Below are 24,963 nucleotides of genomic sequence, written 5' to 3'. Positions count from 1 at the left end.
GAGCCCTAATATCGATCGCCTCGCCGTCCTCCCTCAAGGTCCTCTGCTCGATCATAAAAGCGATCAAGAGTCCGCTGGTCGACGAAATCGAGTCCAACGGAGAAATCCCGAAGATAATCAACTTCCTGAAATCCGAGGACGCGTCGATTCGAGTAATGGCGATGAACTGCGTTCTGGAAATCGGCTACTTCGGGAGGAAAGAGGCGATCGACTCGATGTTGAGGGAGGACTTGGTGAAGAAGCTGGTGGAGTTGCAGAGGTCGGAGATGGGCGGAGACTTGATCGAGATAGGGAAGAGCGGGAGCGAGCGGAAGAAGTTTCTGGAGAGCCGGCCGTTCGCGAGCTGCGTGGCGAGGTTTGCGGTGCAGCTGGAGATAGGAGAGGGGCTGAGGCAGAGAGAGAAGAGGGCTTTCAAGCAGGAGATTCTCAAGAGGGTTAGAGAGGCAGAGGCTTCACTTTCGGACGCCGTCTCCGCCAACATTGTTGCAGAGGTTTTGTGGGGTTCTTTTCTCTGATATCTTCGGCTTCCCCAAATCAGTTTATAGAAATTTATTATTTAGATTGTGATTTTCCTATTTAATTCTGGGCTGGTGTAAAGTATTATTGTATTACGTGCCTCTGTGTGTGTTTTGATGATGAATTGTCATGAATGATGGATGGGTTGATCATGGATCATTGACGTTGTACATGGTTGCTTGGTTCGTTGGTTCACCTTGTTGAATCGGAATTAAAAACCAGATTCATTCATTTGGATTGTGATTTGGGGATTACTTACAATTGACTATATTAAAATTAACAATTATAATAATTAACTTGTTCATATAATATCTTTCCCAGCAAATTCAATGGATGCCATGCATGCATGGTCCTAAAATTTTCTTATACCCTTATTTAAAAATTGTATCAGCTTTGATAGTCATTTTAACCAAAAAGATTATGCCCTCAGTTTTAAGTCAAAAAATACACTTTATTATATGCCAACCATTTCTTACTCTAAATTTTACCAATTCTCTCTCTCTCTCTCTCTCTTCCACCAGAGGGCATACATAGATTGGAATTTTGAAATGGTTGCGTTGCGACCTCGAGGCTTGTAGCTGCAAACAGAGAGCATGGGGATCCAAATTCCAAGATATTGTAAATGTCACAATAAAATATCTTTTACAGAGTCGAAAGCCAATAGTAAAAGCAACACTTCTTAAAACATACATGGAAGTTGGCCATCTATCTATGATCTATCTATCTAGCTACCCAATAAGCACTACTTCTTAGGACTCTCTAGCTATTTTGGTTTATTGTATCCTCTACTTCTAATTAGTACCAATAAAAAATACTAGAGAGATGTCTCTTCCCAACTTAATTTACAGTGTTGTCTCTGTAGTTGTGAAACAATGTATATACAGCAACACTTGCTCATTCATGATCTATTACTCCATTATAAAGTTGGTTCTCTGGGGCAGCTGGCATAATTCGGACAACATGAAGGGCGTATACACATATATGCCTGCTATGAATCGCGGTAAATTGGTTGAGGTGACCACTTGAGATGCAAGTTCAGCCTTCCTGATTTTGCTCCATCTAGATCGAAGCTGTCCTTGAATTCCCCTTCCAGCATGACCCTTGTTAGTGTCATGATGCATCGCCCCATATAGTCCTGCCGTTTCGGAAATTAAAAGCAAAATAGAGTTAAACAAAAAGACAGCCAGCCATACAACAACATGCTTTGTCAGCTTGTGGACACAAATATATAGTCCAAGCTACCATTGACACACAAGGTAGAAGCAGTACCCAATTCTCTAATCAGTAGGTGTAGGATTTTTTACGGAAGATCTTCGCTGAATTAGTTTACCCCGGAGAGCATACGTAGCATAGTTTTGAGGGCAACCAAAAATCTTACTCAAATAATTCCAGCACCAGTAATCTAGAAAGCAGAGAACCCCCAAAGTAACCCTCCCCCGACACCAATAGTTTGTGTGGGCAGATTGCTTCAAACAGAAAAGGCAGAAAGACCTGTGTCTAGTGAGGGCATACAGTATACTACTTCATGCCAAAACTCTTTTACTGGGAACTATAAAATGCTACCACACTACAGACCCTCAGCTTGACACTGTGCAGGGCATATATGTTTTTCTAAAAATGACCCCCTTGTGATAAAAATTACACTGCTTATGCATTCCAAGATAGCCACTATTTCAAACAAATATTACATTAACGTGAAAAACCTACCCCCCCCCCCCCCCCCCCCCCCAATTTGGTGACTAGTGAGTTGTCAAAAAGAGTCAAAATCTTTTCTTTTTTTTTTCCCCTACCAAAAAGTCCTTCACCATCCTCTCCAATAACAATCACTATCCCCACCTCTCCTGTAAATAGAAGTCCCACTGCCATCACCCACAGCATGGAATTGCTGGAGATGGTAAAAGTTAAGGCAAACAATAGAGAAATGCAACTTGTTGAAGAAAATAATGATGTAAGGTTTGTTATCCATGGAGTTGAACAAGGAGTTATAACGGTGAAATTAGGATTGTTATTTCTTCTTTTTTTTATATTTTCTATTTTTAAGATAATAAATTTATTGGTTATTATAATTACTGACAGAACTATAATTATGAATATCTAAAATCTATACAAAAAAATGTCTTTATAGCATTACTATAATAGAATTACAAACAATATCAGGGTAGTTGGATACATTATGCTTTTGAATAGCATTACCGTACTAGACCTTCCACATAGATGGTGTACAGAGATCTACTTTTCCCCATAAAATTTGTTTTAGTTTCAAGCAGATATCTAAGTAACAATAATATATTATTAGCATATTAAAGAAATCAATATACAAACAATAAAAATGATTGGCCAGCTAAAATATTCGTAGCTAGCCTCACTTAGTGGGATTAAGTCCTGATATGTTGGTGTTGTTGTATGGTACATAATTTGTTTTCTTTGTTTTTTTGCAAGGATTTGGTACATATTTTGTTACGTAAGCAACAGGTAACGAAGCATGGTTGCAGGCATTTTAGAGGGTTTTAAAAGTAGCGCATGCATTTTTTTCCATGTAAATCTTCAATAATGAAAGACACTACATGCAGTGACTTCAAACCAGATATGCTCCCCATAATTTACCTGATCTAAGAGGCTCCAAAACCATTATTTTCAATTCATTACACTTGCAATTGAAAAATGTCAATGCATAAGAGTGACTTCATATCAATCTTGTTAACCAAGAAACAAAGAAAACTAGATGTGGCAAATTTTTACCTTCCCAAAGGTGTCATGGTCCCAGACTTCCAGAATTAGCATATCATGCAACCCGTCCTCCACAACAAAGTCAAAAGTTTGATTCCATTCTGGATTCAGACTTTCATTCACTACCTACAAACAGAAAACAACTTTAGAACTAGAGGAAATCATTCGTGAAATATCACTCTGTAATTGAAAAAATAAAGTAAGATATCAAGACTAAGAGCCTGGTCACTGGAGATTCCTTAGTAGGCTCCCATTACACAGAGAGGGAAAGAGAGAGGGAGATCTAGCTGGATGGTACCCTGGTTTTGTTTTTCGTTCCTGCTTTTTTCAAAGTGAGCACAACGTAGGGGTCAGCCTTCCCCATTATGTCTGCTGGTGGCAAGTCTTCAGCTGATATCACAGTTACAGACAGTACTCCCCTCACAATTACCTCCCTTCTTTTCTGGTTTCCATTTTCATCGGCTCCATTCCCTTCCATGCCACCTTTAAGAACCCTTTCCAATGAGGTCATTGAAACATTGGAGGTGAAAGGGTTAGTAAACCCATTTTGCATGCCATATGGACAGTACAATAGCTCCAAGTGGACCTAAATGCAAAAAGTGTAAAACCTCAAAACAAATGAAAACAGTATAGGTTATACAGAATGAATATATTGTTTAAACTTCAAATAAATGCAGCATACCATTCAAACTTCAAATTTAAATTGAAATTATACAACAAAATTACCAAAAGGAGCAGTTTGTCCCCTAATGGGTAAGTTAATAAAGAAGTTACCAGGATGTCAGGACAATTAATGAGACAAACTGGATTTTTAAAGACAAAAGTTTCTGTAAAATGGAAATTAAAACTGATACAAATCTCTCAGACAAGCTAAGATTACAAGTCAAAGCCATCAATGTGATCTCACAACTAGTCTTGGAGCATCTGACTAATAAAAGAAATTACATGAAAGGCAGTATGATTCAGCCATGGTAGCTCATTTGTTCAAAGACGGTAATGATGGGGGTCAAAATAGCAGTGACATGAGGTGGGTTGTGAGTAGGGCCTTGGAGGGGGGTGATATGGCTTTGGGTAGGGGCAATTTGGTTGCCAGTGTTCCAGCGTTCAGAGGTGCATTAAGAATGACAGTTAAAGTATCAGGGTAGTATTACTGTTCTGTGAGTGCCAATGGCTGTTTGAGGGAGAACAAATTGATGAAGACAGTGAAATTTAGTTTGGTTTGGTCAAGCACCCATTATCTTGGAGGGAGGGTGATGATAAAATACAATGTGGGTCAATTAGTGGTTAATTGTTCAAGATTTTGATAGTTACTGCTCCTGTATCAAAAAAATTGATTTCACATCAACATAACCTGATAGGGCAAAAAATGTAATATTATAACAAGATATTCTAATATGTAGATCAGCATAATTTTCAGAAGTGAAGCATACTGTAACTTCTCAGTAAATCTCAAGGGAGATCAGTGCAATTTACTAAATTACAAAGATGCTAGACTGCAATTTTATTTTAAGGTTTAAAAGGGTGTTCGGAAATAGCCTGCAAATCATGAAACCATGACATGGTGTAATTCTGCCACGAACTTAAAATCTCAGAGGAGGAATACTTGCATGATGAGCGTGGATGCAACTTTAGAAGAATCTTAAAATGGTGATGGGAAGACCTGCATGACTTTGGGATAATTTGTCCTCTTAATAAGTCCAGAACTAATACATTAAAGTTTTAAGTTGTCATTTATGAAAGTGTCTCCACATTTTCACATTAATCTGTTATTATAATGCAAAAATGCACAAACTGTTTAAAGGCAAGTGTAAAAAGGGAAGTGGTACACTGTCAAAAGACAAGACTCCATAATGAGTAATGGGCTCAGTAATGCACCAGGAAATGGAACCAATGCCATCAGCTCGTGTGTGCATTCTACTCAAGGCAACAAAGAGGCTTTCTCTACTGAAGTGTCACCAAGATGTAGTAATTTACGATGTCCAAGGTCAATGGTTGAACTAAACCCTAAAACTACCAAGATAAGGAAAAGGCAACCTAAGGTTTATTTAAGAAAGGTGATGTGGGAAAAAGATTAAAGAAGACTGCAAGCTTTTCAACTGTAGTAGGTATTCTCTTTTTATGTGAAAACAAATGTTGGCACTTTTGGTAGCTGTAGATGAGGATTTTAAGCTGCATGAAAGTTCTAGCCAATCAAATAATCAATATGTTTGATTCACCATATCCTTTCCCTTTCTCCTTAGAAGAAAGTTAATTCAAAGCCATTACACAATGACAGCACAGCATAAGCATCCAAATCAAGAGGGGAACAAAGTTCTAACCTGGCCTCGGTTTTTATTATCTTGTTGGAGCTCCAAATCTTTCACCAACTTCAACCACACGTCCTTTACTTTAACAGGCTCAAGTTCATTCAGCCGTATTTGAGCACACCCAATGAGTTCTGATGCCTGGATCCCTTCATCATCATATACTTTTACCACCAAGTGTTGTGTGGTTGCATCTTCAACTATAAATTCAAAGTGTTCATTCCACACTGGATTCAACTGATTATTCTGGAGGGAAACAACAGGGAAGCTCCATTAAGTTGATTAAAATAATGTAAGAAACCATGCAAATGAAAATAAAAACTTACAATTGTTTTGCTTGTTTTCATTCTATCAGCTAGAGGCCGTACATATAACACAGCAAAAGGATCAGATTTCCCAATAATGTCCTTATTCGTCAACTCCTTTGCTTGTATAAGTTTCACTTCTAAAACTCCAACAGGCTTAAGCTCTAGGTCGCTGAAAAAGCCAAGAATGACGAAGTTAACTCAAAACATGGACTTCTTCCCTTAGGCATAAGGTAATCCTACTGTTCAGCATGGTTAAGATATTTTTCTTTAGTTAAGAAGTAAATTTTCATCTAACTGGAACTCAAACAGAAAAATAGTCCTCTGAATGCTCAAAAGATGCCATAAGCATCATTGAGCCAATAAATCTTCAGAGTGCTGTGGCATAAATTCAAACAGATCAAATACTCTTCTGCTTCACTCTTCTACCCTTATATTCACCCTCTCACTCTTTCTATTATTGGTGTAGGCATATATGGCTTCTATCTAGAGATCTACATACTTTACAGGATCATAGTTCCTCACTTATGACATAAAGGAAGTTCTCATCGGTGCTTTACATATAAATGAGTTGTAAAGCACCAGTTGAACAACCCAAGTGCCAGTTGAACAAGGCCATTTATATGTATGCATTTATATGACTAAATTGCTTCCCTACTAATTTAACCATATGCAACCATTCCTACAATCTCCAGGAAAAAATGGAACAATTTTCCATGTTAGTTCTCAGCTGCTTCCTTGAAATATCTACATTCTTCATAGCGTCATAGTTCATTTTAAATATATGGAAAGTTTTCATTCAGTGAGCAAGAGAGTCTGCCTGCATTCATAATTCCCCCCCATGAATGTAAATTCATATAATATTGTATCGTTTATCAAAAGTATAAGATTGTTGGCTATACATTCTCCTTCCCTAAAAAGGCTTAAGTCATCACTGGCACAATCCACATGACATGAGACTTTCTCAACAGGCTGTTAATTAGCTAGCAATTGTTCATTAGATCTACAGTGTAAACTAATCAATGCAAACTTTACCTGTAATCTCCAGGTATAATTGGTACAATTTTCCGAGCTGGCCATAGAATAGAATCTTCAATAGCATCATGTATTGTCCCCTGCACAAATGAAATGCCACTTTATGAAAGAAACAACAGCATACACATACTTATTATGCCACGCTTAGCTGTAAATCATATATAGACTATGACAAAAAAAAAGAAAGAAAATTCAACAGTAAAAGTTTGTCAAACCTCAATAGCATCAGAAAGGCCAGGTACTGCTTTAATATCACCACCAATAACTTTAAGTTTGAAATCCATCTTTTTCTGCAAAACAAAAAAAATGCATATATCATATACGTCCAGATGTCAATATACACATATTTTCAGGAACATGAACACCACATGGAGAGAAATGGGGAAGGCAGGCAAGGGTTTGCTGTAAGGTATTGCATTTAGATTGGTTACCATTTTCCAGTATCTCCAGCTCCAAACCTTATGGACCAAAGAATGACAGGAACCATGTAACATGTAATATCAAACAAATTTAAGGAATCTGTATTTGTGAATCCCAACTCCCAATGTTGACAGAATCAAATCCAGACTACATTCAAAAGTCTAATGCTTTCTATACAAATATTGGTTCCCCATAAACGAGTACCCCCCCCAACCCCACCCCCAAAAAGGAGAACTGCCAACCAAAACAAAAGAACGCCCAGTAAGAGGCAAGAGATACATGTGTGTTTGTGAAACAACAGAAAGCACGGTGCTGTCTCTAAAACAGTAGAGTACACATGAAAATGACTCCATTAAAAAGGATTTGATCAATCCATAGATTGCCAAAAAAAACACACACACACACAAAAAGAATGATTCCATTAGAAAGGGCTGCATTAGTCAATCCCAAGGTAAGAGGCAAAAGGCGCCCTTAAGGCACTGTGAACGTTCCATCACCTAAGGTGCTCGGAGCCAAAAAAGGGCTCACCTAACTGAAGCGAGGAGCTAAATTAACAAAAATAATAATAATATATATCTAATAGGAAAAAAAAATCAGATAATGCATACAATAATAAAACATCTAAAATATTGTCAGATACAACAGCGGCAAATACAGTGAGTATGAACTTTGAACTTTGAATCTGAAAAGTAATTTTTGAAAAATAAAACAGAATTGTAAAACTTTAACCCCAATATATTATACACGATCTCAAACATCAAAACATAAGTTTTATAAGGAAAATGTTATTTGTACTCCTTAGGCTATACCTTGGGCTACACAATGCAGATAAAATGACAAAAATACCCCTCACCCGAGGCGGTGAGGCCGCGTGAGGCGGTGAGGTGCAAGGGGTATTTTAATCATTTGCGCATGTGTGTGTGTAGCCCAAGGTGTAGCCCTTGATGTACAAGTAGCATGACTCGTTTTATAATTACGCCTATTATATAAAAATAAGCAATTTTAAATACGTATAGTTAAGAGCAAAACTAACTATGATAATTATAACTCAAAATCCTTGTTTATCTGTGATTGGATTTCTTAATTTAATCATGACTATAATTTCGAATTTGACTGTGATTATGATGTTGTCAAATTCAATTTTATGTGAGATTTATCTTATCTGGAGGAATATCCTCATGAATCATCTTCTGATCAGGATATAATTTCATGTGTTTATCCATAGATGATTTTAGATCTAAAATAGGTGCCTAGGTTAGTGTTATTAAAGATGCGCCTAGCCTCAAGGTGCACTTTGGGCGCCTGAAAGCATTCTAGACGGCGCAGACCTACAAGGCACGCCTAAGGAGCACCTCAACCCAAGGTGCCTTAGGCTAAGGCACACCTTGGGCTTTTTAACTATTTTTTCATGGTTTTTATTTGACTGTTTGTTACTTTATTTAATTTTTTACTGTTTAGGGTTTAAATTTATTGTTTCAACTACAAATTTGTCAATAAGGATGCGTTTGATTGCAAACATCGAATTTGCATAGAAAGAAAATATTTTCTAGACAATTCAATTGCCTATAATTAAATTCCAGGGAAAATGTCAATTAAAGGTGTTTGATTAGCTTAATTTTCTACCTAGAAATTATTATACTTTTCAATTTTTGTTGTTTGATTACCATTATTTTTCATAGAAATAGTCATTTTTATATATTACATATTATTTTTTATCTCCACGCTTGCCCAGCCATCGCTCAATTCTCTTCGCTCCAAAACCCCACCATTTTCATGACCCTCCGATTCCATGCTACTGCAGCCTCCGCCATTGATGGATTCTCTAAAACCCACTTCAGCTCCAACCAAGAACAAGCTTTCCAAGACCTTTCATAAAGTCATCCACTACAAAATCGCCACCCAAACCCTCTCCAACTCTGGCTTCTGCCTTTTCATTCCTCAGGAACACAAGCCAGCAAGGAACAAGGCAGGTGCCCTAGAAGCATTCGTGGCCAAGCTCTTCACCATCGTCTCCGCCGCCAAAGCGGCCTACGCCGAGCTGCACACAGCCCAATTCCCCTACAACGCCGACGCCATTCAAGAGGCCGACATGGCCGTCGTGCGCGAGCTGAAGCTGCTGTCAGAGTTGAAGCACAGCTTTTTAAAGAAAAAGATCGATTCTTCGCCGCCCCACGTGACCATCTTACTCTCTGAGATTCATGAGTAGCGGTCTTTGATGAAGATGGAAACAAACAAGGGGAAGATTCGACGCTGATTTTAGGAGACAATCGAGGTTAAAGGAGCGTTGGGAGTGATGAGGGAGTCAGTAAATTGCCTAGAAAATGAATTCTCTGCCCTCCCCTGAGAATTGATTTTCCAACAAAAGTGAGAAAAACCCATCACGTGATCAAAAGTTGGAACTTGTATTCCCTGGAAAATATTGTTAATCAAACACCTCAAAAACTAGAACTTAGATAGAAAATGGCCATTTTCCATATAAAATATGGCCAATCAAACAGGCCCTAAGTAAAAAAGCTACTACTTCAAATGCACCAATTGAATTTGAACTAGATGAAGATGGACAAGGAGAATTGAACAAATTCAAAGTATGCAATAACAAAATGTAACATTAAGTCACCAAAACAACACCCCCATACTTGCAACCATCTTTCTTAGGCTTCTATATATCATCTACGATCTCCAGACGCAAGAAATGGACAAAAAGGGAAAAAGAAAATTTATTTTCATAGGCCCAAGTTAAATAGTGGCTTTTCCTTAGTTTCTATCTTCTTTGATTATGTTTCATTTCCTTCAACAATATTTTCTTAAAGTTGTTCAAGTCTCCATTTTTTTTAAGATTATATTATTCCAGTAATAAAAAGTCAAACTACACTCAATATCCAATAATCAACATTCTATTGGCGTGATCAATATTTATAGACACCACAGAGGCTGAGTTTTCATTATACAAAGAAAGATGCAAATTCAAGTTTAGTATATTACCTACCAAAAAATGTATGAAACTATCATCACACTTATAAACCATAGAAATCATCCAACAAGAGGAGTAAATGATGTGGAAGAAGATATTAGAGATGATGCTTTTAATGATGAAAATATAGAAACGTTTGATCTTGATGATGAGGATGATTTTTAAATTATTTAAAATGCATAATTAGTTAATCTTGATTAAGATTTAAGACCTATAATTTTTTTAAGATTTAATTTAAGTTGACTTAAAGACTTTTAGATTACATCTTTTGGCATTTTTTATTGTTCTTTTCATTAGTATATGTTGAATTTTTTAATTTCCTTGATAACGTACTTGTAAATATGTTATTATGAGTTAAGACTTATTTTATACCTTATTTTTCAACTAGGATATATATTCTTCTTTTTTTTAAAGTAAGCATGCGCCTACTTCCATCAGGCGCTGGCCTCACCTTGCACCTTGCGCCTCAGGCTCTAACACCCGTTTGCGCCTTAGTGCGCCTTGAGCCTTTAATAACACTGGCCCAGGTCATATGAAATAAAACACAAAGTGTGTGTGCAAATATGACTTTTGTATTACTAATATTTGGTTAGTGATATTTTGTTCTATCTGCCCGTGGTTTTACTCGATTTGTGTTTTCCACGTTAAATTTTGTGTTCGTGTGTGATTGATCGGTTTGATTGTGGTTTGTTGTCGATCTAATTTCGTAACAAACTGGTATCAAAGCCATTGAATCAAACCATCAACATCTGGAAAATCTCAGCCGTTGATCTGCATCATCATCATCATCATCCTCTTCTTCTTCCTTCAGCAAGGGTTTTAGAGCAGCTGCCACAGCCGTTCAGCAGTTGTTGCAATCGTCCATCGCACTCACCGCCTTGGACCCCTAAAGCCTTCGTCGCCATTCAAATCTTCCTATCGCAGCTGCTTTTGCATTTTTTCTCTTTGTTTGGTCGTCTATCCATCATCGTTGATTGTGCGGCCTGCTTGGTTTCATCCCACCGACGATGACCGTCAACCTCCCTTTACCAGCCACTACCTTCGACCGTCGCCAATCTCCCTCGCCTCGTCAGCCGCCTGTCCCTTGTCACCGTCAGTCATTAGCTTTCCTGCTACCTTCATCCACAGTTGTTTCTGCCATTGAAGGAGCCCCAAGGTTCAAGACCCAGATCCTTGCCAAATTTAGTTGACCCACCAGGATCCACGACCCACTTCAGATCTACCATCCAGTTCCAAAACTAATTTTTAACCAAATTTGGTATTTTGGTACGTTTTTCAGTTAGGTCTATTATTTAAATTATCTGATATTATTTGGGAATATTTAATAGCTTCGTTGAAGTACAATATTCCTCTATTAGACCGGCCGGAATATCAGATTTTTGCTATGGCAGGTTAAGATGCGTGCAATTTTGGCACAGATAGATTTAGACGATGCACTTTTGGGCTTCAAAAAAATGCCACATTCATGGAGCATTGAAGAAAAACAGTGTAAGGATCATAAGGCCTTGTCTCAGATACATCTACATTTTTCGAATCAAATTTTGCAGGATGTTTTGAAAGAAAAAATCGTTATCACTTTATGGTTGAAACTGAAACAGTTATATATGACGAAGAGCTTAATCAGTAAGTAAGTTGCATCTGAAGCAAAGATTATATTCTCGTCGAATGGCTGAAGATACGTCTATTGAGAGTCATTTAACAGTTTTTAAAGAAATTGTTTTTGATTTGGAATCCATGGAGGTTAAGTATGATGATGAGAATTTGGCTCTAATTTTGTTATATTCTCTACCGACCTCGTATTCAACTTTTAGAAATATTGTACTCTATAGTTGGGATACTCTCACCCTAAATGAAGTTTATGATGCTTTATTCTCGAAAGAAAAAATTGATAAGCAATTATTGGGGACTTCTGAGAATCAAGAGAAGGGTCTATTGATTAAAGGGAGAACACATGATAGAAATTCTAATGATAGAGGGAAAAGTAGATCTAAGCCCAGAAACAAAGAAAAAGTTTGTAATTACTGTAAGAAGATGACACATAAAGAAGAAGTGTTATAAGCTGCAGAACAAACTTAAGAGACAAGAACCTGATCAGAAAGGAAAACAACCAGAAACTTCAGGAGAAACCAATGTTGTTGAAAATAACAGTACTGATGGGGAACTTATGGTGGTTACTAATAAAGTTACTAAACCTAGTGAAGATTGGATCCTCGACACAGCATGCACGTTTCATGTCTCTTAATAGGGATTGGTTTTTGACATATAAAACTCTGAATTATGGTGATATGTTGATGGACAATAATTCTTATTGTAAAATTGTTGGCATTGGAACTGTTAAAATTAAGATGTTCGATGGTATTATTCAAACTTTAACTGATGTCAGACATGTTCCCGATCTTAAAAGAAATCTTATTTCATTGAGTACTTTTGATTCGAATGGGTACAAGTTCATTGGTGAATGTGGAGTTATTAGGGTCAATAGAAGTGCTCTTGTTGTGATGAAAGGTACGAAACAATATAGTCAATTATATGTTCTACAGGGTTCAACCGTTACAAGTGATGCTTCTGTTTCTACTTCTTCTTTATCTGATACCGATCTCACTCAGTTACAGCATATGCATCTTGGACATATAAGTGAAATAGGTATGGTTGAATTGAGCAAAAGATGACTTCTTAAATGACAAAGTACTGAAAAATTGGAGTTTTGTGAGCACTACGTCTTTGGTAAGCAAAAACGGGTCAAATTTACTAAAGGCATTCACAATACAAAAAGTATACTGGACTATGTCCATTCTGATCTCTGGGGTCTAGCCAGAATACCCTCTGCAGGTGGTGTTAGATATATGTTGACTTTCATCGATGATTTTTCTAGAAAAGTCTGGATATTCTTCTTGAAGCAGAAAACTGAAGTTCTTACTACTTTCAAGCAATAGAAGACTATGATTGAGAAACAAACCGACATACATATCAAGCGACTCCGCATATATAATGGTTTAGAATTTTGTTCATGTGAATTTAATGATTTCTGCAGGAAAGAAGAAATTCTAAAGTATTTAACAATTCCAGGTACGCCACAGCAAAATGGTGTAATTGAGCGAATGAACAGAATCTTGATGGAAAAGGTATTGTGTATGCTATCTAATTCCGATTTATCTAAGTCTTTTGGGCCAACGCTGCTTATATGGCATGTTTTCTGATTAATCGGTCTCCGTCGTTTGCTATTGACAAGAAAACTCCAAAAGAGTTATGATCAGGTACTCCTGCAAATTATACTAAAATTAAATTAAAACAAACCAGGCACAACCTTAGCACGCCTAAGCCTAAGGCTGCGCCTGAGGGCCTGGGTGTGCCCAGGCGCGCCTAGGCAGATCTCGCCCGCCTGGTTCGGTTCTAGGCACTAGGCTTGAGCCTGGTATCAAGGCGCGCCTTTAATAACGCTAATTATGATGTTGTCAAATTCGATTTTATGTGAAATTTATCTCATCTGGAGGAATATCCTCATGCATCATCTTCTAATTAGGATATAATTTCCTGTGTACATCCATAGATGATTTTAGATCTATAAATAAGTGCCCAGGTCATATGAAATAAAACATAGAGTGTGTGTGTCAATATCAATTTTGTATTACCAATATTTGGTTAGTGATATTTTGTTCTTCTTGCCCGTGGTTTTTCCCGATTTGGATTTTCCACGTTAAATTATGTGTTCATGTGTGGTTGATTGGTTTGATTGCAGTTTGTTGTCAATCCAATTTCGTAACACTAATAAAAACAAAAGATATAGTTATTAAATCACAAAATATAAATTATATAATATTAATTAGCAAATATATATTTAAATTATATAATAATTAATATAAAAATTCTAGCAAACAACAGCTTTAAGTATAATGAGTTTGAACTTTGAATCTGAAAAGTAATTTTTGAAAATAAAATAGAACCGTAAAACCCCAACCCCAATACATTATACACCATCTCAAAGACTCAAAACAATAGTGTAAAATATAATAGTAAGTTAGTAACAATAAAAATAATAACCAAACAAAAGATTCAAAAAAAGAAAGCTGCAGAAGAACACCACTGAAGGAAGGATCAAACCACAAAGGCACAAAAAATAAAAAGCTGTGGAAGAATGAAGAAACCAATCTGAAATTAGTTTTCAGAGGGATGGCCACCCAGCCAGTGCTGAGCAGTTGCCGAAAGGATGGGCAAAGTGCTGTCACACACCAAGGGTTCCTGGCACGTGATAGTTTGGTCAGGCCTTCGGCAACTGCTGCTGAAGTTGCCTCCCTGAAATCTATGGAATTATTACCCTATAATCCTATTACATGGAGAAAGCTTTCACATGCCTTCAGCCTTTTGCAGGCAATTCTTCAGTTTCCTTCATTTTTCTTTCAGATTTGATTCTTTAGCGCCTAGGCAAGTGCTTGTGGCACTCAAAGCCTCAGCAGAGGCTCTCACCTAGGTGGCGTCTACGTGGAGAAGCCTTGCCTAGAAGTAGGGTGAGGCGCTTCCCCAGCGCCTAGGCAAGCCAGGCGCTCACCTTTGATTACACTGGTCAATCCATAGATTGCAAGAAGGATTTGATCGTCAAGTGACCATAAATTTATGTGTGAATTTCAACATAAATATGCAATTCCCTTGTCCCTTCCAGTGCAAGTATTCATTGAAGTACAACCAGCCCAAAATCTTAAGAGGAAGGATTCAAGATCGTTTTAAAAAATGCACCTTTTCTTTTAAAGAATAACATACAGCACCAAAGCAAGGCAACTGGTCAACAAGTGGCTTAAAGATCAATCTGAAAACGCCAGTGAATCCAATATCCTTCACCTAAAACAATAAGAATAAAAAATGTTAGAATCACAGAACAGTCAGAGCTCTATCTTAATATAGTGCCATCTCGCACATTATTACCTGTACAGGACTCTTCTCTGCTAAGCAAACAAAACTATTACATGACCAGTAAACTCTAATTAAGTATCAATGCACTTACAAAGACATGCAGACAGTCAAATGCAGCGCTCTCATAGACAGGGATTGGACACAGAAAGACTGGCAACAAAAATGAAGCCCTTTGTAAATTCAAGTGCTTAAGCAAACATGAAAGAGCATTCGTTATCTCATTTGTAAAACATAGATCTGTTCCCCGAACTGTTCATGTCCAAAGAATATATTAAGTGATGTGCAAAGTTGCAAGTTTAGTTGTTGCACACTTTAGTCCAATCATTAAACCATATTGTCACCATAAAATTGTTTTCTTTACATTTATAGGTAAGAAACAATTGCATTAAGGACTTGGTGTAACCAGAAAAAAACTATACATCTATAGCAATGAACAAATCCCCATAAACATCACCTAATGAGGGGGGAAGAATTTTTGTCCAAATCCATATCAAACAAAAGGAGTCCTCACCAACATCTCCAAATTATGAACACTGGAGTGATGTCACATCAAGATGCACAAGATCCCAAACAGAATACCGAACAAACCACCAGACTCCCTAGCAGAAAGAATCAGGCTCCAAAGTTCAGAAACCATAGATAGTGGAGTAAAAGATGGACCACACACTAATGTATTGCATGCAGTACTGCTTCAAGACAAAAAGGTACCTGTTGAAACTTTTTATTCCAATATCAAAGCTTGGTGATTGAAATAAATAACCCTGACATTAGTGTACTGATAGGACACTTACACAATTGATTGAATTTTAGCTCTAGTAGGAACTCCTCAATTATAGTAGCTTACAGCAATGGATATTAGCAAATGCAAGGAAAGAAAACAGGCCTATTCGAGAGGGCCTCACTCTCCAACAATTTCTTCAACAATTTTCCGATCCCTTCTCTCTCCTCCTCCCTCCTTTTTTATACCTATCTCTCATTCTGTTTCAGCCACATGAATGAATATTCCCCTCTAACCAACTTCTGACTCTTTTGCCCCTGACTCAATTCCCTTGGTTGCCCCTATTGTTCCTCTCCTTTTACACCTTTGATAGGTGAGACTAATGGGAGTCCTAACATGTACAATTCTTAGATAAAAATGATTTAGTACAGATGAAGCCAGTTGAAGCTTTTTATTCCAATATCACACCCCCTCAGCTATTGATTTTGTACTTATTGAAAAACTGTTAATTTGTTAACAAAATAACTTGATTAGCAGTTGAGTTCAATTTAATTTCCGTCTACAACAACATATCACGCCTTAATCTAAAGATGACAATCTGGGCTGGGCTGAGCCATTTGAAGAAATGTGTCGTGCCGTGCCACTTCCCAGGGCTGGCCCTGCACAGCCCATGGAATGGCCCTAAGCGGCCTGTACTGGGCCGGCCTGCAAGTCAGTTTTTTCTTCAATAAATTGTAAAAAAAAAAAAGGAAAAGAAAAGCAGTGCTAAAAATATTAAGAAAAAATTCAGAAGTCTACGATATATTTGTATTTTAAAGGATTTATATGTATATATGACTCCAATTACATAATGCTTTTACAATATATATCTATTTCTTGAACTAATAAAATTTGTGTAACTAATGGTTAAAATTGAGACCTCTAAATCCTTGTTAAGATTTATATAATTATTTTTATTTAATACTTAACATTTACAATAATTGCATATTGCATAATTAAAATTTATGTAATTATATTTTAATTATATGTAAATAAAGTTACATGCTGTCTTGCTGCAGCAATTAGGGGGGATGGGGGAAGCAAGCTGCCACAGGCCCATGCGCTAGGCCTGGCCCAATTGACATCTCAACGAAAATCCCACTATGTGAGGTAAGCTACGTGAATTTTAGCTCGGTAATCATTTCTATCTATGGCCTTATCTTTTGAAAAACCCATATAACTTGTATCATACCTAAGAGTCAATATATAACAATATATATTTTACAAACTTGAATAGATAAAAGATTTATAAGATGTATACCTATGATATTGTAGTGTCAGGTAACAAACTCTTCCACATCATTAAGATTTGATCAAGATCCTAATTAAAATAATCACAGTAACAAATCCACTTTTGACAGAGCATTTTCAAAGTTACTCTTAGATGAGTTTCTAGGAAACAGCTCATTCAACACTATAGTTCTACAAGTTTTCAAGAATTCAGTTCCATCAGGAAACAAATGAAACAACTCGCTTTAAAATCGCATTCGTTTTAATTTAAAGATTAGTGAAGATTAAGAATAGATTTCACAAACAACTAGACAAACAAGAACAGCAACAAGGTTGTTGACTGACAAGCATTGAGAGAGAGAGAGAGGGGGGAACAATTCAGATATTTGAAAATACATTCCCACAGTTATCAAATAATACTATCCTCGCAATTAAATTTCAATCTTCCCTACTTGATTGACTAGTAAATATAGCAAGAGTAGATACCACTGACAAAAGCTCCTCACTTATATGTTCTCAAGAGAATGGTTTGACTCAGTTTCACATCTCCCAAAGTTCATCATGTTGTAATTTAACAAGTTTGTGGGCTTAGGATCACTTTCTTGCCCAATCACCTGCTAGCTTGGAAGTTGGATAAGAAATTAATCACCAAGTGATAGCCAGATGCGCATGTACGCACGCACAGGTGGAGACAAAGGAGATTATTGGTATTTTGAAATTCACGGTGCTGGCTTTTGTGGACTTGATTAGAAGTTTGAAGCATCTTCTCTAGCATTAGGAAGCACATAGCAATCTGAACAGCTGTTTGCTAGAGTCAAGATGCTCCATTTCTATTTTTTCCACCATCACCTCCAACTAAAATAGTAGATCGGAAATTCCAGGTTGCATGGTGGTCTATGGGCATTAGCATTTGACAGAGAACTCTAATGGAATTGCAAGAGAGGAAAAGGAATAACCCATTGGCTACAGTTGTACATCCCTCGCATTGGTAAGTACTAGTACAAAGGATGGCCACCATTTTCAAACACAAATGCTTTTCTTTTGGCATATGCATACATCCATAGAATGTTCTGTGTATTGCATGTCGAAATTAGTACGAAATGTAAATGAGAAAAACACATGGAGAATGTGAGATTTCAGTCTGACAAAATACATAATAAAAATGTTACAACAAATGGAAGTGACCACTTAGCTACTAAGAGCATAAGCAAATGAGCATAAAGTTTTATGTTACCTGCACTGGTAGTGCCACACCCAGTCTAGTCTTGATATCAAGTATTATACTAGGATTCCCATCCCAATTCATCTCTAACTCCATTGTGATACCACCACCACCATCATCTTCAATAATGGAAACCCCTGCAGACAATATCAGGGCTTCAAGCATATAAATATATAGACGTGTATATGGAGAGGACTTGTCATTCTTAGTAGGCGCAAAAAGTGGTTAAATACGATTAGAATCAATGTCGTGCACGTCTATGAGCTACTGAACACACAGCCGCGGGGGGAAGAGCTAACCTGTGAATTGTGGGGCGACAGTGCCGAGAGTGAATTTGGAAAATTTCAAAGAAGACAATATAATTGGCCTGTACTGTTCAAGAATCGGCTCAACACTACGTTTGATTAGTTCGGACGCCGCCTGCAACATCAAATTATTATCAACAGAAAGCGTAAATGACATCTGTATCACAATCAGAAGGAAATTGGGACGGAAATCGTATCAGAGCAGTCAAAATCAGTCACCTCGTTGACATAGGGCCAGATCTTTGTGAGCTGAAGGTTTAGCCATGTCAACTGCAAATTACACACAATTAAACACAGAACAGAGTAGTAAAACCGACCAAAGAGACGACGAGTAAAGAAGAAGACGAAGTGTTAGTACCTTCTGGCGCTGAGAAAATACGACCCAGGATGGGTAGTACTCTGGCGCCAGAATCTTTCTGGAATCTTCCACCGTCATTCTCGCAAACGCCGCGATCGTCGTCGCCTTCAAGCACCAAAATCAAAAATCAAAATCAAAACAAAAAACCTCGCAACACTCGTCTATGTACATCAACCAGTTCGATCAGCGGATTACGAGTTCAGAGCGGCGCCTAGATCGGGAATTCTCGGAGCGGACGAAGACGACGATGAGACCGATGCCTACCGCGAGTCCGATCACCAGCCCGACCACGAACGACATCTTCGCTTCGTTCCTGAAGCTTCGATTGGAAGTTTCAGTGCTGGTGATCTCTCTGCCTGCTTGATTTGATTTGATTTGATTGGAACTTAATTGGAACTTACAGCTTCCACAGGGAGAGAGACAGACGGACAGAGAGAGAGAGAGAGAGAGAGCTTAAATGGCAATTGATATTTGAAATTGCCGGCGAAATAAGAGAGAGAGATTTGGTGGGATGAGAGAGAGAGAGAGAGATGTAGGGCCGGTGAAAGGGAGCTTCCTACTATTAATTGTCGGAAGCTATTTTGTGTTTGCCGACACTTCGGACAGATGGCTCCGCCTTGTTGGGCCTTTTGACCGGTTATCCTCTCTGCCCCGCGTCGCCGGCGCGTTGACTACGTGTCCGACGGCGGCAGCCGTACAAGGCTCCTTTTCTCTATCGTTGTTGGATAACATTTTCGGTTGATGGTGGATAATCAAAAAATTAAAAAAAATTGAGGTGTGCCATATATTTTTTGGTTTATAATAAATAATTATAAATATCTTTATTTTTATTTTCCAAAAATTTAAGTACTTAATTTTGTGTTGATTATAATTTGACGTGTCAAATTTTAATAGATTTAAACAATAATTTTTTATTTATAATCTAATATAATTTAAAAATAATATTATTTTTTGTCCACCAATAGCTTAAGCATGGAATATCGAATTTTATCACTTTTACATTTTTTAATTCTAAAAGCAAGTAAAATGATGAAACTAAAAGGGTGATCATGGCATGCTTTATAAAGTCAAAATGTATTTTAATAAGGAATAGATTAATGACTTTGTAGGTTAAAGAAAGTACATATATTCACTATGATTTGGTATTATTACTTACCTACCATCCTAACAATGTGAAAAATAAATATTTTATTTTTGTGAGTGATTAAAAATAATAACAAATAATGTGATTTTTAAAAAAATATGAAAATAAGTATTTTATGCATAATGTGTCTCAAAATCAATTTCATGAAATCCAAAGATTTAATCTCCCACATTAATTTAAAAAAGAAATGAAATTCGATAATTTTAATTTTAAAAAGATTCTATATGTTGAGGTTCAAAATAAATTCATTTAAGTGGTATTGAAATAAATTAAAATGTTTCAAATATAAAATCAAGCATTATTTATAGGCGGTTGACAAAGTATTCAAATTTTAATTTGTATTTGTTGACTAAGTATAGTCATATGTCGACTAATATAATATTAATTTTTAATTCTGTCGACAAAAGGTATAGCTTTGTCGATAAACAAATTATATGTCTTATGCTCTACCAACTATTCTTTTAAATATGTCAACACAAAAGTGAATTTTGTTGACTAATTCTTAAATTGTTATATGAATCTGTCTATTAACTTTTTTATTCTATTAACTAACTCTCAACACATAAAATTATAATGGAGAGTTTTTAGCGCATTAAATGCTCAGTCAACCATTCAAACGGTTTTTTTTAAAAAAAATTCAATATTAACTATAAATAGATGATTGAAAAAACATTGAAGAACCTTTAGATAATTCATTGCCCAACTACCGAGCATTCAAGTCGTCATCACGTTTTAAATTTTTATTATTTATTTTATTTTCTTATTGAGACTTTGTAGTTAAGTATTGCTATTCATTGCAAGCCTCTTATTTTTTGTAGAAATAACTTGTAACTAAGAATTTTTACTCTTAGACTCTTTTATCTCTTTGTATTGTATTTTACCTAACCTGAGGTAGAGGCCTACGTGTGTAGAATGTTTGTAATTTTTCTTAATCTTTGACTAGTTGACCCATTTAATTAAATAGAGGGATTTAATATAATTATTTGCAAAATTCTTAACGAGGAACTAAGAAAATGCACTAGGTTTGAAAAGTCGAACCACTAAAAATTATTCTACCACTATAGTTTTTAATTTTTACTTCATTTAGCATTACATATTGATATTCATTTTCAGTTTATCAAATATCGTTCTAAATCAAGAATTTTTCAAACTCAAGTTAAATTTTTAAATAATTCAATTCACCCCTATCTGGTTTTGATGTCATTGCTATGCGTATATATCCAAAAAAATATTTAAAAAATTATTTGTTATTTTTTTTAATTTATAAATTGCGACATAATTTAAAATAGTCCAATCATTGTGACTTTCACTCAAATTTCAATAATTTTAATTATCATATAGAACAATATATTATTATTAAAAAAGGCATTAAGGGGGGTCAAAGATGCATCACATGATATTTTATAAATTATTTTTAACAAGAAAGATAGCCTTTAACCAATTTGTTAAACATTGCCTCATAGTGATGGTTAAACTTTGATAAATATATTTTTATTTTTAGATAAAGTATATTATTTTTATTTTCAAAATAATTTTATCAATTGATGATAAATATATCAATTTTGTAACATTTTATTAGTAAAAATGTTATTTGGATATTAAGTTGGGCAAATTCATTGACATTATGCATTGATATTTTGTATATTTTTGTTGATTTGACGGATAATACAAGCCATCAAAGAAGAATGTTATGACAAATGTCAAATTTGAATGTCTAAACAGTATTTATGTTCTATTATTTTAAATTAAAAAATACACCTTATCTAAAAATAAAATATATTTATTAAAACCTAATTATTTTCCTAAAAATAATAATTAATGTTACCCTAAAAATAAATAAAAAAATTAATTATAAACAATCCCCTCAATCTCACGAGGTCCGATTATAATTACTGAGACCAATATTATTGGTGGGGTAAAGCGTGGGATCACAAATAATTTAGTGACACATATAGTTATTTACTTTATATCTGAAAATAGAAAAAAGTAAAAAAAAATCACACATTTTCTTCCTCAATACTTTCCTTTTTTAATCATTCTGACTTGACGAGGCCACGACAACCTCTTCCTAGAGATGGCAAATGGGCCGAGCCGGGCCAACCCGGCCCGCCACCAAGTAGCCTGCAAGCCAAGCCGGCCGGGCCAAATCGGCCCGCTTAAAAACGGGCCAGCAGATTGCTGGCCCTAGCTCGGCCCTACACGGGCTCGCCCAAATTTTTTTTTTTATACCATTTTTGGCCCAGAGACAGGCGGCGTGAGCGAGAGAGGGCGAGGGGCGAGACTGAGAGCGAGGGGCGCGGGCGACTGAGGGGCGAGAGCGAGGGGCGCCGGCGACAGAAAGGACGAGGGCGAGAGCGAGGGCAAAGAGCGAGGTCAATGGCGAGAGCGAGACGAGGGCGACGGCGAGCGAAGGCGAGAGTGAGAGGCGCAGGCGAGGGCAAAGGACAAGGGGCGAGGGCGAGCGAGGGCGAGAGGCGAGAGGCGAGGCTGAGGGGGGGTTTGTGGCCGATTAGCGGGCCGGGGCCTTAAATGGGCCAGCAAAATGCTGGCCCTAGCCCGATATCGGGCCGAGCCCATTTTGCCATCTCTACCTCTTTCTCTTTCTGTTGATACATTGAATGCCAATGACAATCTCAGATACTTCATAAAATATTTAAAAAACAAAATAACCTTAGCCATATCAACCCTCAAATCCCACAAAATACATGTGCATTATTTAAAAATTATAAAATGAATTAAATTTAAAAAATAATATCATCTACCACTTCGTTATAACACAAATATTTTTTATTTTTTATTTGTAGTTTTAATATTTGAGCTTAATTTGTTTAATTTTCTAATTGCAAGGCAATATAACTTAATACATTTTTAAATTTATTAACTATTATTTGACTTAATTTTATAGAATTTTTATATAATAACTTTAATTAATATATATTTTTTATTTTTTATAAATACATCACAGTAAAACCCTAATTCAACTACGGTTTGACCTTTAAACCATTCATATTTTTTTTCTTTTTAATTTATGGTATGAATTTCTTACTTGCTTCTGTTACTCGAAGTTCATGGAAAAATTAAAGTATTTGATTGTAAAATTATAAACAAATTTTCAAATAAAAATAAGCTTTTAACTTCCCAAGGAGCCAAAAACTCATTAATAAGTAGTTTTTTCATACTTGTGTATCAAACATTCTATAAACTTTTTATAAATTTACATTTAAAAAATATTTATAAATTCAAACTTAAACTTTATGTTAAACCACCCAGTAACCTTCGTTAGGATGGTCAATGTTGGTGCTTGACCTAGTTTTCCCACGGATGATGGGTACAAGGATTAATTAATAAAATAAGTAATTTAATTGCCAAGATTAATGTGTTTCTTTGTGATATTTGTTGCCATCTTTACTAAAAAATTTAAAAAATATAAAAATAATGAATATTACATGAATTACAACTCTGTTGATTTTTTTTTATAGTAATGAAAGTTTAGAAAATATATAAAAATAATGAATATTTCATGAACCCAGTGGGTTCTATCTCAATGTCGACAATGAACCCAGTGAAATTTATGTCCACGTTAGTGATGAACCCAAGTTCATCATTGACATGCAACAGTGGAGCCCATATTTGAGATCATCACTATTGGATTCAAGAAGAAAGAGAGAGATAAATGAAAACAAAAAAAAAAGAAACCAGCAATGGATATGGGTTTAAGATGAGACAAAGAAAGAGAAAAGATGAATAAAAAAAGGGGGGGGGGGGGGGGGGCATAGATATAGGTTTATTGTCATTGAGTTCAAGAAGAAAAATATAAAATGAAGAGAAAAATAAAAAGAAGAATAAACTGACAATAGATCTAGGTTCAATAAGAGAAAGAGAGAAAATGAATATGAGAAGAATAAAAAAAAGGAAGGAAAAAAAGAAACCAACGATAGGTCTAGGTTCATCGCCACTAAATTTGAGAAGAAATAGAGAATATGAAGAAAAAATTGATAGTGGATTTGGGTTCAAGAAGAGAGAGATGAACATAGTAAGAAGATAAACAAAATAAGGAAAATAATAAGAGGAAAAATAAACCAATGATAACCTAGATATGGGTTATCATTGAAATCCATGTTTGGGTTTGAAAAGAAAGTGAGAGATTGACCAAAAAAAAGAAAGAAAAGAAAGAGATGATGATGAATAAAAGAATAAGAAGTCGACAATAAACCTGGGTGTAGGCTTTTTCAACCCAAATATAGGTGTGTGCGAGAGAGAAATAAGATAAATAATAACAAATGAATAATATGAAAATGAAGAATATGATTAACAAGAAAAAGAGAAGGAAAAAAATAATAGAAAGTTGCTTCTAGGGCACAGATCAAGTGGTCGGACCATGATAAATTGAAATTTGCACCAGTAGATCTTGAGTTTGATTCCTTGTCCTATATAGTGAGACAAAGTTTTCACCTGCGATTTATCTCATTTATCGAAATTGATGGACAAACGACAAGAGACCACGTAAAAGCGATAATTTAAAAAATAATAAAGAGTTTATTGTTGGTGTCACTGGCTATTTGAAGAAATATAAATAAATGACGTGAAAAAAAAAAAGTGTTTCAATATAAGAATAGAGGAAGATCACAACTTGACATTAAACCTCAATGGTATTTTTTGTATTTTCTCAAACGTCATAAGTATTTTTTGTAATAATTCTATAACTCAAGATATTAGAGTTTTCTCAATAAAAAATTATGTAAAAAATTTATCCATATATCAAGAAAAT

General features: G+C 35.9%; 1 protein-coding gene across 1 annotated transcript; it reads right to left on the bottom strand.

The window, feature by feature from the left end:
• Window positions 1-1,095: 1,095 nt before the first annotated feature.
• LOC127795142 (synaptotagmin-5) lies at window positions 1,096-19,579 on the bottom strand. Its single transcript, XM_052326620.1, has 13 exons — window positions 19,247-19,579; window positions 19,052-19,156; window positions 18,913-18,963; window positions 18,688-18,808; window positions 18,401-18,525; window positions 15,006-15,107; window positions 7,102-7,176; window positions 6,887-6,966; window positions 5,873-6,023; window positions 5,562-5,792; window positions 3,542-3,829; window positions 3,256-3,369; window positions 1,096-1,651 (listed from the first exon to the last, which is right to left on the bottom strand). Exons 1-13 carry the CDS (start codon window positions 19,349-19,351, stop codon window positions 1,505-1,507), a joined length of 1,695 nt encoding a protein of 564 aa, XP_052182580.1. The 5' UTR covers window positions 19,352-19,579; the 3' UTR covers window positions 1,096-1,504.
• Between the last annotated feature and the right edge of the window lie 5,384 nt (window positions 19,580-24,963).

Source organism: Diospyros lotus, chromosome 2 (assembly GCF_014633365.1).
Source record: "Diospyros lotus cultivar Yz01 chromosome 2, ASM1463336v1, whole genome shotgun sequence".
In the NCBI taxonomy this organism is placed as follows: Eukaryota; Viridiplantae; Streptophyta; class Magnoliopsida; order Ericales; family Ebenaceae; genus Diospyros; species Diospyros lotus.
This window is presented reverse-complemented; position numbering and strand designations above follow the sequence as displayed.

What these genes read in the sequence shown, in the direction of transcription:
- LOC127795142 (XM_052326620.1), bottom strand. Translation starts at nt 19,351, where the DNA reads ATGTCGTTCGTGGTCGGGCTGGTGATCGGACTCGCGGTAGGCATCGGT. An exon ending in TGTCGCCCCACAATTCACAG is followed by an intron (nt 18,526 to 18,687) that starts GTTAGCTCTTCC and finishes TATTGTCTGCAG; the next exon opens with GGGTTTCCATTATTGAAGAT. An exon ending in GAACGAAAAACAAAACCAGG is followed by an intron (nt 3,370 to 3,541) that starts GTACCATCCAGC and finishes TTCTGTTTGTAG; the next exon opens with GTAGTGAATGAAAGTCTGAA.